This window comes from Camponotus vicinus, unplaced genomic scaffold (genome assembly GCF_025532165.1).
Source record: "Camponotus vicinus isolate PSW18456_S1 unplaced genomic scaffold, iyCamVici1.0 SCAF_14, whole genome shotgun sequence".
Taxonomy (NCBI): domain Eukaryota; kingdom Metazoa; phylum Arthropoda; class Insecta; order Hymenoptera; family Formicidae; genus Camponotus; species Camponotus vicinus.
Genome location: NW_028141950.1, coordinates 5,462,484 through 5,477,619, shown reverse-complemented (window position 1 = coordinate 5,477,619; position 15,136 = coordinate 5,462,484). Strand labels below are relative to the sequence as shown.

At 28.8% G+C, this 15,136-nt stretch overlaps 3 protein-coding genes and 1 long non-coding RNA gene across 8 annotated transcripts in view; 1 reads left to right on the top strand and 3 right to left on the bottom strand.

Annotated features, from left to right (window-relative positions):
* The window catches only part of N (neurogenic locus Notch protein), a 252,263-nt gene that overhangs the window by 68,889 nt on the left and 168,238 nt on the right, over positions 1–15,136 (bottom strand). For all 5 annotated transcript variants that reach the window (XM_083088515.1, XM_083088516.1, XM_083088518.1 and 2 more), the window contains one exon: positions 726–908. In XM_083088515.1, the coding sequence (XP_082944641.1) occupies positions 726–908 (183 nt within the window). The remainder of the gene's footprint in view (positions 1–725; positions 909–15,136) is intronic.
* LOC145965177 (uncharacterized) overlaps positions 1–15,136 on the top strand; it is a 154,836-nt gene that overhangs the window by 52,254 nt on the left and 87,446 nt on the right. The window lies entirely within an intron of this gene.
* On the bottom strand, positions 4,529–8,628 carry LOC145965169 (retinol-binding protein pinta-like). The gene is made up of 5 exons (XM_083088552.1): positions 8,408–8,628; positions 6,450–6,609; positions 5,584–5,686; positions 5,109–5,481; positions 4,529–4,907 (listed from the first exon to the last, which is right to left on the bottom strand). Exons 1-5 carry the CDS (start codon positions 8,565–8,567, stop codon positions 4,831–4,833), a joined length of 873 nt encoding a protein of 290 aa, XP_082944678.1. The 5' UTR covers positions 8,568–8,628; the 3' UTR covers positions 4,529–4,830.
* LOC145965166 (retinol-binding protein pinta-like) lies at positions 10,462–14,635 on the bottom strand. The gene is made up of 5 exons (XM_083088549.1): positions 13,925–14,635; positions 12,034–12,193; positions 11,570–11,672; positions 11,100–11,469; positions 10,462–10,896 (listed from the first exon to the last, which is right to left on the bottom strand). Exons 1-5 carry the CDS (start codon positions 14,145–14,147, stop codon positions 10,820–10,822), a joined length of 933 nt encoding a protein of 310 aa, XP_082944675.1. The 5' UTR covers positions 14,148–14,635; the 3' UTR covers positions 10,462–10,819.

The following is a 15,136-nucleotide window of genomic DNA, read 5'->3' as shown; positions in this document are numbered from 1 at the left end:
ATTCCCTGATCTCTCCATAATAATTTCCTGATTTTTCTATACGAAAGAAATCCCTGAGAATTCCATGTTTCTCCAGAGACACTCTGTCCTTCTAGAGGCGTGAGATTTAAAATAAAAATTAATGATGTACCGCTAAAACAAATCAGGGAGATTTCTCTTCTCGTTACGGTCTTTTTGCTCTGGTGTCATAAATCTTAGCTATAATTTAAACATGATTACATTTTCGGCTGTTTTCTTTGTCGAGATAATGGGCACGGCTTACCGTTACCATAAGGAGACGTAACTTTCCAACGGAAGGAACCTTTTTCGCTTTTATACAAACGACTCACGCGAGGACGCAAAAAGCCACCGTGTCGTTTCGAGAGGAGTGAGAGGGCCGCGAAAACGAACGAGGGAAGCGGGCACCTCTCGAGATAATTGCGACTTTCTCGGCGAGCTTTTTGCCGAAACGATCGAAAAGCGCGCGGAAGTACGTGGCAGATATACACTTTGGAGGACTCTACTTGCGCGAATATAAAACGACAAAATTTGCGGCGAAATTGCCACCGTGAAAGCGACCGAGGTGCGTTCTCGATCGCTCGCGGTCACGCGAGGAAGCAGACGAATTATCCGTCCCTTTTCAGACACACACATGCTGCTTTCTCTCGAGAAAAAGACAAAAGGGCGTGAGACGCGACGTTAAAAAGGGCCCGTGAGATGAAGCGCAGAAGAGAAGACGTACTTACCAGGCATGCAGACGCATCGGAAAGTCCCAGGATCGTCCAGGCAGGAACCGTCGTTCTGGCAGGGATGCGACTCGCACTCGTTCACGTTCGTCTCGCATCGCGGCCCGGTGAATCCTTGCGTGCAATTGCACGCGAAGGACCCGGGGGTGTTCACGCAGATCCCGTCGTGCTCGCAGGGAGAGCCTGTAAGAAAGAAAAGGAAAGGATATCGTTATTAAAAGTCGATCAGAACAAAAATTAATTTTCTATAACTAATAAGTATATAATTAAAATAGAAATGGATTATTCTGAGGCACGAAGCAGTCATTCTCTGCAATTTAAATACACGTAAAACAATTTCCTTGATACACTTCGATTCATCTTTCTCCCACATGACAAGCCACATGTCATTGGATCACGTCTTCTGTTGGATATTGACGCCACGAAATTCCAGCACTTCGGAGCAATTTTGTTCTTCGGTGAAAGTTCATCCGGTTTCGATATAAGAAATGATGCCTTACCATTTCGAGTGAAATTCTTTTCTGTTCGCCAAGAAAAGGAAAGACGAAAGGAGCGACTTTTCGTGCCGATGTGGTTCTTATCGACGATTTAAACCGTGACAAAGTGGCGGATACACGCCTCGCATAATAATTAATATCTTAATACGATTTTAAGAACCGATTTTGTATAGCGCTGGACATCGCTGGATAGTGCTCCTTAATTGGCAAACTCGCCGGCACTTTTTAGACACTGTCATTAGGGTGAGAAAGGGAGAGAGAGAGAGAGAGCACTTCCTTTATACCTGGCTAAACTCGATCATAAGAAGGAATATGTTGGTAGAGAATTCTTGAGGCGACGGTTCATTTAAAGGGGATCGCGTTTACCTCCTCTTTTCCCGGAGATATATAGTCCTCTCTAATTGCAATAAGATAATTACTGCGGGCATAGTTGCCTATCCGGTGTGTCTCGCTAAATAAACGCTTTATGAAAAACATTCTCTCTCTTTTTTTCTTTCTTCTTTTTTTACATACAATAAAATATGCATTTTTATGATAATAATGTCATTTTATTTGCTCCTATCTTCTATTTTGCTCAATTAATTTTCTCATTTATGGAATCTAGAGGATTTTGATAGGATTTAATTTATATATAAATATTGAGCATCTCTCTCTATTTCTATTTTCTATTTCAAGTAGATAGTAAATGAACAGTTTTACATTTAGAGATTTAAAAGGAAAGTTTTCGACAAAATTATGAATTAAATAGTTTCAAAATAGAGTATCTGATTGCTCAAAGTAAATGATTAAAAATTGAGATTAAAAATAAAAGAAGATTCTATTATACTTTATTGTGTGATATTTTCATGATGTAACGTTAGAATTAAAATTTATATACAAGAAAAATAATTATAATAAATATTAGATTATGTATAAAATTCATATTTAATATTATCCTATATTCTCGTGTATGGTTGTAAGCACATACGAGTTTATAAAGAGAGCGTTAGCTCTTATCTAATTGTAAGTCGCATACCATGCTCGTGTAATTCACCAGCGGTTTTTCCGACAACATAATTGCTGTCACCGCCGCGTAACCGGCAAGGGGGATGAAAGAGAAGCCGAAGAAAATGGCACGATGGGAAGAAACATACCTATGTCACGATTGCAAGAAACGCATTGCTGCACCGTGTTTCGCGATCCGTTGACGTGGAAACAGCGATGACGAATCGTCCCCCGAGAACGCACTACTTATGAGCGAGTAGTCATCTAAAGAGTTAGCGTTAATAAAAATACATACGCAGCTTGTTTAAAAGCGACGATGAGGACTTCAATCGCACTGAACCATCGCAATTTTTGCATGTATTATCTCGGTCATCGAGGTATGAATTTTAATTTTAAAAATCAATTTTATACAAAAATACGTAATTCAAAATACAAATATATAAATTTTCAAATAATATATAATTTTTCACGTTAGCAAATTTTTACACTATGCACGAGATAATTCCTAGTTGCGTATTTCGAGTCTTTCACAATTTTACAAAATCAGGGTGTCTATTCAAGTCTTGTAAAAATTCCCTGATTTGTCAAGTATTTTTATTATAAATTTCAAATAAAACGAATATCTTAAATATTTCTTCAAGTTAGATTTGTATAAATATGCTGATAACTTTCGTATAATTTTGTATAAGTATGAAGATAACTTCCGTAAAATAAACATTTTTCATTCGCATGACATTTTCATTTTATCATTAAAAATTACAATAAAAATATACACTGCATATTCAATATTTCATTAGAACGTTAAATATATAAAAACAGAGATAGATATATATTTACAATATATTTCAAATGCATAATTTACTTGGCTTGTCAGCTGTTTACAACATAATAGCAAAATTATCAAAGAAAGAATTTTAAAAAGAAATTCCCTGACTTCCAATAAAATTCCATGAGTATTCCCTATTTTTTTTCCACAAAATAAATCCCCAAGAGAGAGAAGTCCAGATTTTCAATATCTTTCCAAAGAATGGACACCATGGAAATGGTGTTACTTTAATTAAAAAGAAAAATTGTACATTAAAAAAGTTGCGCAAAATAGTTGTCTTAATTGCCTACAAAAATAATGATATAATCTTTTTACAATCCGCGGATGCTTCCCATATTCCCCGCGGCAGCAGGGCGCGTAATTGGCCCGTTGTATGCGCCGCGAGGCGCAGTTTGCGAATGACGTTGCACCGCATTGTATGTACGTTGCAGGCACGATTCAGCTCATCCCAAGGGGCCTTCTTGCTCCGCTTGTCGGGAGCGCGCAGCTCTCTCTTTCGCTTATAAGGAACTTAATCTACCAGAAAATATGCAATCTAGATAATAACAGAGCCCCCGCTCGGGCGCGAGATCATTATGGTTGTTATTAAACTTAAAATAACAATTTAGCGTTTAATTAGATTCGTTCGTGGGGGCCCGACACCCCTCTGAGAAGACTGCGCTTCTGTACGGACGGAGAGAATGCCGACCAGGGGGTGGGGGAGGAGGGCTGCCTCAGTCCTCCTCTTCGACGCGACTTCCGGCAAAATCTCATTATACCTGGCGCGCTGTCAACTACACGTTACCGAATCGCCGCTCTAGTGATGCTGCGTTTTTTTACAGAGTCGATATAACGTTATAATATTATTTCGCTTTTTTTTTAATATACTAAATGTAACGTGATTCGATAGTCGACGCGTGCAAGAAATATTTCGCGTCAAAAGTTTAAAAATTCAGATATATATCTTGAAATTTGATCGAACTTTCTCTTAGGATGATTTTATATTTATAAAATATTATTAAATAATAAAAAATTAAATATATAATTAATATATTAAAATGAAATATATAATTTTATAAAAATATAATCTCTGTATATTTTATATTTGTTAATATTATATTTGTATATTATATTTTCGAGAGAGAAAGTTTATAATATTTTCAGAAAAAATTACAGGATATTATCAAGTATGAAATGTCACACTTATATTTATATTTGCCAAATCAAAGAGTGGATTTTCTCTCTCCCTTCCTTATGAACCATATTTTAAAGAGAAATGTCAAAAATTCTGATCGGTGTCATCATCGACCGAATTTCAGACTTTTTGAATTTGCTTAGAATACCAATAAATATAAAATAATAAGTAATAAAGTATAATTCAACACCAAACAAGATTGATTCACTGTCTCTCGTTTGCAGTTTTTCGTTAGTCAAATAGTCCTCAGAGTTTTCTCAGAAATTTGACGTGAATATATTTCTAAATTAAAAGAGAAAAAAACAGCAATTTCAAGTGATGGTTCTCGTTGTATAAGTTATTTTTATTTATATAAAAATGAAAATGTAAAAGCGAAGCAAGCTTATGATGAAAAAAGAAAATGGAGAGAAATAAATTACATGCCTTTACATAATCTTAACTTTCTTTAAATTTACATATAAATTTCACTTAATTTTAATTATATTACATATATATTATAAAAGAATTTTAATCTATATATTTTGTGCTCATTCGATTGATTATATCATGTTAATTGCTTCGTATCGTTGCTCTTTCATATAGTTTCAATATTTTATTCGAAACAATTAATTTGATCCTGCTATACTATTTCAAAATTGGTTTATATTTTTCATCATCGATAAACCAATCGCGATTCTCTTCGACCACTCTCTTCCAATATTCTGTAAATGTAAGAGAGATCATATTATATAACATAAATGATTAATATAGATGTATATATATTCAGTGCTCATATCGTTATCGCAAAAAGTGCTTAAGGATTTGAAATACTGTGACTTAAATAAAAAATTATATATATTTACGCACTTATTTTTCTTCACCATTATTGCTAAATAAAATCCTTAATTCTTTACACGAGTTACCTGTTAATTCTTGAATTGTACCATCAGTGCCGCCATATTCAACAGGTAATATATTAGCTGGCATATTCATAAAACAATCAGGCGTTGTTTTGCGCGTGTATACACGCAGTCTTTGCTTTATTTTATCGCTTAATATATAACTGGTGATGTCCATAAATAATTTAGCGTATCCCGGAGTGTTAACATAGTTAAGCAATTGAATTCTTACAGGATAGCAACCTTGCCACGCGTGGAGCAGGTTCTTTAAAGTGCGAATTTCTATTTGACCAATATGACGCAAAGTTATATATTGCAAATCTACAATTATTACGAAACCGTACAAGGATGCTTCAACGTTGTCTCTTATGGCCACATCTAGAGTCAAGGATGCGGCCTAAAATGTCATCCGTCGAAAAGTATAAACAAATTTAAAAAGTATCGCTTTAAATTAATATAATTTTTATGACATTTCCCTCGAGTGTTATATTAATAATACCTTAAGTACATCTGCTAATGTAAATATGTTTGGATTATGCACAAGCCGCCCGAGGAGAACCATTCTTCCTTGATTGTCCAATTTCCGCAAGGGTAAACAAATTCTAAGCGGAAATAAAATATTTCAAAATCTATCAAAAATGTTTATATCTAGTTTTACGGCGAATATATATAAAATGCTTTATTAACTATTAAAATTAAACTTAAAAAGCGAACTGCATCAAAATAAACTAAATTTTTGATAAATATATTTTTGATAAATATAACTAAAAACAATTATTAATAAAATTATAACTACTATAATATAAATGAAAAAGATATTTAATGAAAAATCGACTTCAAAATAGTCGAAGTATTAATCGTTAAAGACAAAATTATAATTAAAACATTTTGCTATATATCAAATTGATGAAAAGTTTCGAGATTTTATATAAATTCTAATGATCTAATAATCCATCAATTATGAAAAATTTAATTCCGAATTAAACCTAATGATGATTAATAATATAAATTGTTATAATTAAATGACACCAAAATAATTTACAATTAAAGATTAATGCACATTACGATATGATTTTTTTAAATCACTACAAATAAAATTGATAATTTTGAAAATGTGAAAATTGTAAAGTTTCATAATCAATCATCTATTAAGTTGATCTGAAATGTTGTTTCTCTACTAATAATAGTAGGAAATAGTGAAATTTTTATAGATTAATTGGGATGCAAAATATTTACGTATAAATTTGTCTTGGATGAATTTATAAAAAGATATCCTTATAGAAATATACTGGGCTTGGATGAATTTATAAAAACTTCATAAATTTTCGCACTCTTATAATTACATTTAGGAATAATTTTTGTTACCCCAAATCTAACAATTGTTGCAGTCTTGGTTGTAACGGATCTCTGTTTGCATACCATTCTGGTATCTTTGCTCTCTGCATTTGATAATTCCGTATCTTGGCCTTTGTACACTCGAGATTAAATTTGCAGACTCTCAAAAATCGCAAAATGAAGAAATCATCTGTATGTACATTAAAATTTTTTCTCAAATAAGAGCTTTAATTGTGATAATATTAGATATACTCTACAGATATATCTATATATATCAAAAGAGATATATCCATATATATTTAAAGAGATAAAATTTGAAAAGACGGGAAGTTTTTCCAATAATCTTTCTTTAATAGCAAATATAATAAATCCTTATATATTTCCTTATATATTTCCTTTATATATTTCCTAATTTGTATAATAGATCCTCTTATATGATATTTAAAAAAAGAAAAAGACGTAAAAATTATTATGTGAATATTTAATGACGCAATTTTAATATTCTTTGCAATATTACAAATATGTGCCTAAAAAAAAATATATAATAAATTGCTGATGATAATTGCTTTGCACTGGAAAAATGTCAATATCTATACAACATATGTATATGAATACACATACATATATTATACAAATGTTGGATATCTCTCGAAAAAATATACATGTAACAAATATACTAAGTGCTCTCGCAGAAATGACGTTGGCTTGAGTTATATTTTAAATCACTAGATTCTTACTCAGCAGTATTATGTACTTTGCATTATAATTACTGAATAATAATCTCATCAAGTCAGTCTCAGCCAATATAAAATATGAAAAGAAGTTTCATTTATAGTACTTTATGTCATAAATAATGAATAGAAATCTTGTGATTTTAAATACAGCATAAAAAACGTGGTAAAAGAATTATTTAATGTATATATAATAAAACAATGCAAAAATAGCGTGCTATAATGTACATTATAGTACATGTTCTAAGATAATTTTTAACAAACCTATAATAAATTCTATCATTACGAATCGTAAACTTGTAATATTCTTTTTTGTAATAATTTTAAAATTCTATTTTAATGTTGCAATAGACGAAGATACATAAAAATTAATTTCCATTTTCTTTTTTTAGAGAATAATAATAATAGTAATAATATTTCATTTATATTAAATATATTAACACATGTATCAATTTTTAAATTTTATTATTAAATTGTACTTTTATATTATTTTTTATGTTATTTTGTTATACTTTAAATTATTAAAAAGTATGCTTGTAAAAGAGTTTATGGAAAATAATTTATACAATTTTTAAAAAAGAGAACTGCTTCGCTTAGGAAATAATGAAATATAATAAAAACGCGATATGAATTTTATAAATAATACAAATTTTTTTATCAAATTAAAGTTTACCAAGATTGTCAAATTACTTTTGTATAATGAAATTATATAAAATTAGTAGTTTGGAATTTGGCTAAAAAAAAAAATTAAATCAAAATTCGCACATAAGAGCAATAGCGCAGGGGAGAAACAACACTTCCTTCTTTTTTATTATTTGTTTACTTACAAAATTAAAAATAACGGGCGCATTTTATTTTCCCCCGTTATTTTTAATTTTAAGTTTTAAGTAACATATAATAAAAAAAGAAAGTGTTGTTTCTTCTCTGCGCTCCAACTACCGTGCTGTGGCTCTTATGACCCATTTTGATTTAATTTTTGGAATTATATAAATACTGTCACTTCTTTTTCGAAAAAAAATAATCACACATTTTTACTCGGTACAAAGTCAATTTCTACGAGCTTAATACTTTTAAATATATTTTCATATTATTTCATATTAATTCATTCTAATATGTTAAAATTATTATTAATTCAAGACAATTTTATTTTCATGCTACGAAATTAATAAATTGTCAACAAAAAAACATTCAATAATGAATGTCATACAAAAATTTCTTAATTTTTCTATTCTAACCTATCATTATCAATGTTTTTACCAGTTCGTGCGCATAAATCGCTCTCTTGAATCCAGCGTTTAATTTCCGCGATAAATTTTCCTCTATTCTCGTCTGATTCATTTAAAACTTTCGCTGCATATTCCTTTTGCTCGATTGTCAAGTTATGTGTAACACTGTCGTAACTCTGAGAATCTGTCATCGTAACGATAATAAACACGGAACTTCATGTACTGAGAAAACACTCGCATGCGACTAAACAAAGTCTGTTAGATTATATACGATCTCTGAATTTTTTGCTGTTTCGCGCATGCGTAGTACAGCGATAGTAACGTATACATATGTTGGAAATTTATTCGCAGTGTGTGTTCGTCCGCTCGTGACCCCATCTAGAAAACGTATAAACACGTTTTCGATATCCATCGGTAAGACACTCAACATTTTTTGTCATTTTAATCACTCTCCAATGATTAATGATAGATTACCTCATCGACATATTTATTATGATGCGATTGTAATTTAAAAAAAAAGTCTTGATGTGATTTCTATATGTATTTATCATTTCTTTAGAACATATATATTAAAAGGATTAATCAACTCGAGCAACATATCAGAAGCGTTCTTGACATCTATTTTCATTTTTTTTTGTTTGAAATTATTGGTTTAATTATTTATCATTATAAAGCATACGTTTACGTAAGATATAAAAAAAATAGAACAGAATATTTAAGATATAAATCGATATTATTTTTATGATGTATGTATTCTGTGTTAAAAATATGCTTCTTTGACAAAATTTCCGAAAATATCTTATTTTCAAGGTATTTTATGTGACCTTTAAAAAATATATACCTTAAAAAATATTTTAGTGATATTTTTATATTTTAAAAATTTTTTCTTTGAGGCATTTACAGACATAAAAAAATCATTATCATAATTTGTGATAAATATTCAGGAAATCACCTATACTCTGAAAAGAAACAATTTGCTATTTACTCTTAAATATTTTAAATTGTCGGGTGCATTTGAGAATGATTATAATAAATTTTATTTATTTTTACACACACACACACACACACACATATATGTATATATAAATCATAAATAATAAAATTACTTCAATATCTCTGTAACTTAAATAATATTTAGGTTTATAAGTTATCATTCTATGCGAACTATGTATGATCTAGTGTCCAAACACGATTAATTTAATTAGTAAATCTTATTTAGTGACGTTTTTTTCCTGTTTATTAATTTTTAGATCAAGTATAAATAACATTTTTGATTATATTATCCACATCAGTGGATTATTATCAATCTATTATATATTTATCTATTATATATTATCAATATATTGATTACATTACAATAATTGTATGGATATTATAAAATTACAAAAATTAAACAATTTATATTAATATTTTATCCAGAAATCTCGTAAACAAGATAAATTATCGGAAGAATCAGCTATATAAAATTATCGCGTATTAATCTTTCTATATATCGCTTCTACATATATATTACTTGTATAAATTATTCTGAATTTTAATTCAATTATTTATTTTTATAAATTTAATTTCGATGCAAATCCAAGTTATTCTAAGAATTTCATCCTTAAGCCCCAATTAATTATTAAACTGTTCATGGAACAAACGAATAATTACAAAGGCAAGATGACAATAGTTACAATTAAAATCTATTGTATTCAATGATTTAATTATAATAATTCTACCGACTAAATGAATCTCAAATTCGTCAAATCAAGAATTCGTTGAAACGACGATCAGAAACTGAAATTACGAAAGAGCAATAAAAAAAGAGAGAAGAATCTGATTTCTCTAAATTACTGCATTGCTTTCGAGCTAATATATTTGTTGCATTTTAACAGAAAAGGTTTCCTGGCTTGAAAAAATTCAAATAAAATCTATTTTCAGTATATTTCAATATATGTAATAATAATAATAATACATGTTTTATTGCTCAAATTTCATTGTCTCCAATAGAAATAATGATATCAGAGAATTGCAGTAAGTTACGAGAAAAAAATATTATGAACATTATAAAGTTTTATATTATTTTATTAATATATTTTGGGATATATTAATATTTATTACATTCACAATAAAGTCCAATATACAATTTCATATACTGTTATTTGAATACTCGTATATTTTAATAAGAAACACTATTGTATTTTTAACATCAATCGAAATGAAAATTGATTCGTCTTCGTTTACAATGATTTGTCGCAACAAATGGTTTGACATTCTTAAAAATTTGATGTAAAAATATTTAAATATATATAAAACAGAACAAAGAAGGGTAGGCAGAGTAGGTTTCGTGTAGTGGTTCTCGTTATACGATAAATTATAAATCAAGATTAAGATAAGTGAAACAAGTTTATGATAAAAAATAAATGTGCACAGTTAGGCGAGATTATATTAATTGACAAAATTATTTTAAAACCGGTTTATATTTTTCATCGTCGATAAACCAATCGCGATTCTCTTCGACCACTTTCTTCCAATATTCTGCAAATGTAAGAGATATCATATTATATAACATGAACGATTAATATAGATGTATATATATTCAGTGCTCATTTCGTTATCGCAAAAACTGCTTAATGATTTGAAATACTGTGACTTAATAATAAAAAATTATACATATTTATGCACTTATTTTTCTTCACCATTATTGCTAAATAAAATCCTTAATTCTTTACACGAGTTACCTGTTAATTCTTGAATTGTACCATCAGTACCGCCATATTCAACAGGTAAGATATTAGGCATATTCATAAAACAATCATGTGCCGTCTTGCGCGTGTAGACACGTAATTTTTGCTTTACTTTGTCGCTTAATATATAACTAGTGAAGTCCATAAATGATTTAGCATATTCCGGTGTGTTAACATAATTAAGCAAATGAATTTTTACGGGGTAGCAATAAAACCACGCGTGGAGTAGGTTCTTTAAAGTACGAATTTCCATTTGACCAATATGACGCAAAGTTGTATATTGCAAATCAATAATTATTACGAAACCGTACAAAGATGCTTCAACGTTGTCTCTTATGGCCACATCTAGAGCCAAGGATGCGGCCTAAAAAATCATCCGTCGAAAAGTATAAACAAATTTAAAGTATCGCTTTGAATTAATATAATTTTTATGACATTCCTCTTAAATGTTATATTAATAATACCTTAAGTGCATCTGCTAATGTAAATATGTCTGGATTATGCACAAGGCGCCCGAGGAGAACCATTCTTCCTTGATTGTCCAATTTCCGCAAGGGTAAACAAATTCTAAGCGGAAATAAAATATTTCAAATCTTTCAAAAATGTTTATGTCTAGATTTACAACGAATATATATAGAAAGCTTTATTAGCCGTTAAAATTAAACTTGGAAAATCAATTATTGCCTCATCAACAAATTGCAAATAAACTAAATTTTCGATAAATGTATAACTAAAAGTAATTATTAATAAAATTATAATATGATAGAAATGAAAACATATTTAAAAGTCGACCTCAAAATAGTGCGAAAAATTGATCATTAAAGATAAAATTACATTAAAATTAAAATATTTATATATTGTGTCAAATTTATGAAAAATTTAATCTTTGCACTCTTATATAATTATATTTTGGTATAATTTTGATTACCCCAATTTGAGCAATTCCTGCAGTTTTTGCTGTAGCGGATCTCTGTTTGCGTACCATTCTGGCATTTTAACTCGATGCATTTGATAATTTCGTATTTTGAGCTTAGTTTTCTCGATATTAAATTTGCAGGTTCTCAAAAATCGCAAAATAAAGAAATCATCTGTATACATTAAGATTTTTTTCTTAAATAAAAAGCCGAAATAGTAACAATGATAGATAGGTATGTCTAAAGCGATAAAATTTTGAAGATGCAAAATTTTTCCTATAATCTTTCTTTTTCAATAGAAAATATAATATATTTTTTCATTACACTATATTTAAAAGAGAGAAAAATATAATTATTGTGTGAATATTTAATAACGTAATTTTAATATTCTTTATATTGAAATTGATCTCTCGATATCTCTCGATGTAAAAAGATGTTTATGGAAATGACGTACGTATTTTTCTTATTTTATTTTATTTTTTTATTTTACTTTTTATTGACTTGCGACATACTTTTTATTGGCTTGCAACTTAAAATTGCAAGATTCTTAGCATTATGTATAATTCATCGACTATTTTCAGCAATTATGTATAATTAATTTACATCATAATTATTAAAAAAGAATCTCATGATTTCAAAAAAACTGCACGCCAACATAAAATATAAAGATATATTTTCACGCATTACTTCACATTATAAATAATAAAATAAAAATCTTGTGATTTTAAATATATTGCACAGTAACATAAAACATATGCATTTTTTAGTTAGAAAATTATTTAATGTGTATGTAACCAAAATGCAAAAAGAAACGTGCATACAAGGCACATTATAATAAATTTTAAGATAATTTCAATGTATAATGAATTTTATTATTATACGTATCGTAAATTTAAAATATTCCTTTTTATAAGAATTCTACATAAAATTCTATTTTATTTAATGTTGCAATCGATAAAGATATATAAAAATTAATTCCTATTTTCTTTTTTTTTAGAAAATAATAATATTATTTTTCAGTAATAATATTTCATATACATTAAAACATATTAACGTATATGTATATCAATTTTAAAATTGTACATTATATTACTAAATTGAAAATTAATAAATAAAATTATTTTCGTATTACTTTTTTATACTTTAAATTATTAAAGATTATTTTTATATAGAAGAGTTTATACAAAATAATTTATAGAATATTTATGCAATTTGTAAAAAAGAGAATTGCTTATGAAATAATAAAATATAATCAAAACGCGATACAAATTTTATAAATAATACAAATTTTTTTATCAATTCAATATTTATCAAGATAAAATTAAAAATCGAATTACTTTCGGATAATGAAATTATATAAACTTGTCACCTCTTTTTCGCAAACACACATTTTTTTACTTCGTAGAGAATCAAATTCAACGAGTTTAAGGCCCGATTCACACTATCGATCCGCTCACGCTCTGCTCACGATCTGTTCACGGTTCGATCAAATATTCTTCCATTGTTTACAAATGTACGTATTCACACTACACTGGATAACACTCTAATGTCGACCTGGTTTCGCTCCGCCCCAGCAACGATCTTTCGAAAGAATATTTTGCCGGAAGGTGATCGAACTTGCCTGACTCGCACCGATAGTGTGAATAAACTTTCGGTCCATCGTCAATAGAAAAGTAAAAACTATACTGATTGTCTGAGATCGGATTATGAATCGGGCCTAATACTCTTAAACATAATTTCATATTATTTCATATTAATTCATTCTAATATGTTAAAATTATTATTAATTCAAGACAATTTTATTTTCGTGTTACGAAATTAATAAATCGTCAACAAAAAAATATTCAATAATGAATGTCATACAAAAATTTCTTAATTTTTCTAACATAGTATTATCATTTTTACCAATTCGTGCGGATAAATCGCTCTCTTGAATCCAGCGTTTAATTTCCGCGATAGATTTTCCTCTATTTTCGTCTGATTCATTTAAAACTTTCGCTGCATATTCCTTTTGCTCGATTGTTAAATTATGTATAACACTGTCGTAACTCTGAGAGTCTGTCATCGTCGAGTCTGTCGTCTGACGATCGTGCTGACAGAACTTTAAGTACTGAGAGGACACTCGCATACGTGATTAACCAAATCAACTTTTTTATCTGTCTGATGAATTTTAATATTTTGCACATGCGTAGAGCGTAACGATAGCGATATATATACACTGAGAAGAAATTTTATAAAAACATTGAAAATTTTGTTGAATTAACTAAATCCGGCGGTCACGGGCTGCCAACAGCATATACAGGCCGAATAATAAGATTACATAATTGTTTGAAATAATGAAAAGTAGTTAATTGAGCTAAATATTATTTTAGATCAACTGAAATAGATATAGTGAGAACTAGAAATCTGTTTGGGCGAAGTAAATGAGTTGTTCTTCTGTGTATATGTTTCAATGTTTTGAGCGAATATATAATCCTTATGACAATATATCCATTAAAAACAGAATAATTTTTCGTCAAGTTAGCTAACTACTAAATTTTTATTTTAATGTCATTTCTCAAAAACTTGATCGATTTAATGTTCTCTGTATATAGATACATATATGAAGGAATTAAAAAAAATTAACCGTTTGCTGTTAATTACATGGAGCTCTGGAGCTCCTTGCAAAAGCTATAGGAGATGCGGCTATAATAGCATTGAATTAACAAAATAGAAGTCAACTAAAGTTATTTATTTAATTCAACAATTCCTTTTTCTCAGTGTACGTATGTTGCAATCTGATTATTACGTGCATTCATGTTTTTTTTTGAAAACATGAAAATACGCCTTCTATATTCATTTGTAATTATCTTTGATTAATGATATAAAATTAATGATATACTATCTTATTGATATATTTATCATGTACGACTAATTTAAAAAAAAGTCTACTTGTGTGATTTCTATCTATGTATTTGTTTTCATATATATTAAAAGGATTATAATTAACTTGAGCAATATCAGAAGCGTTCTTAACATCTATTTTCATTGCTTTGTTTGAAATTATTTATTTAATTAAATATCATTGTAAAATATGCACTTTTGCAAGATATAACGGAGAACAGAGTATATAAGATA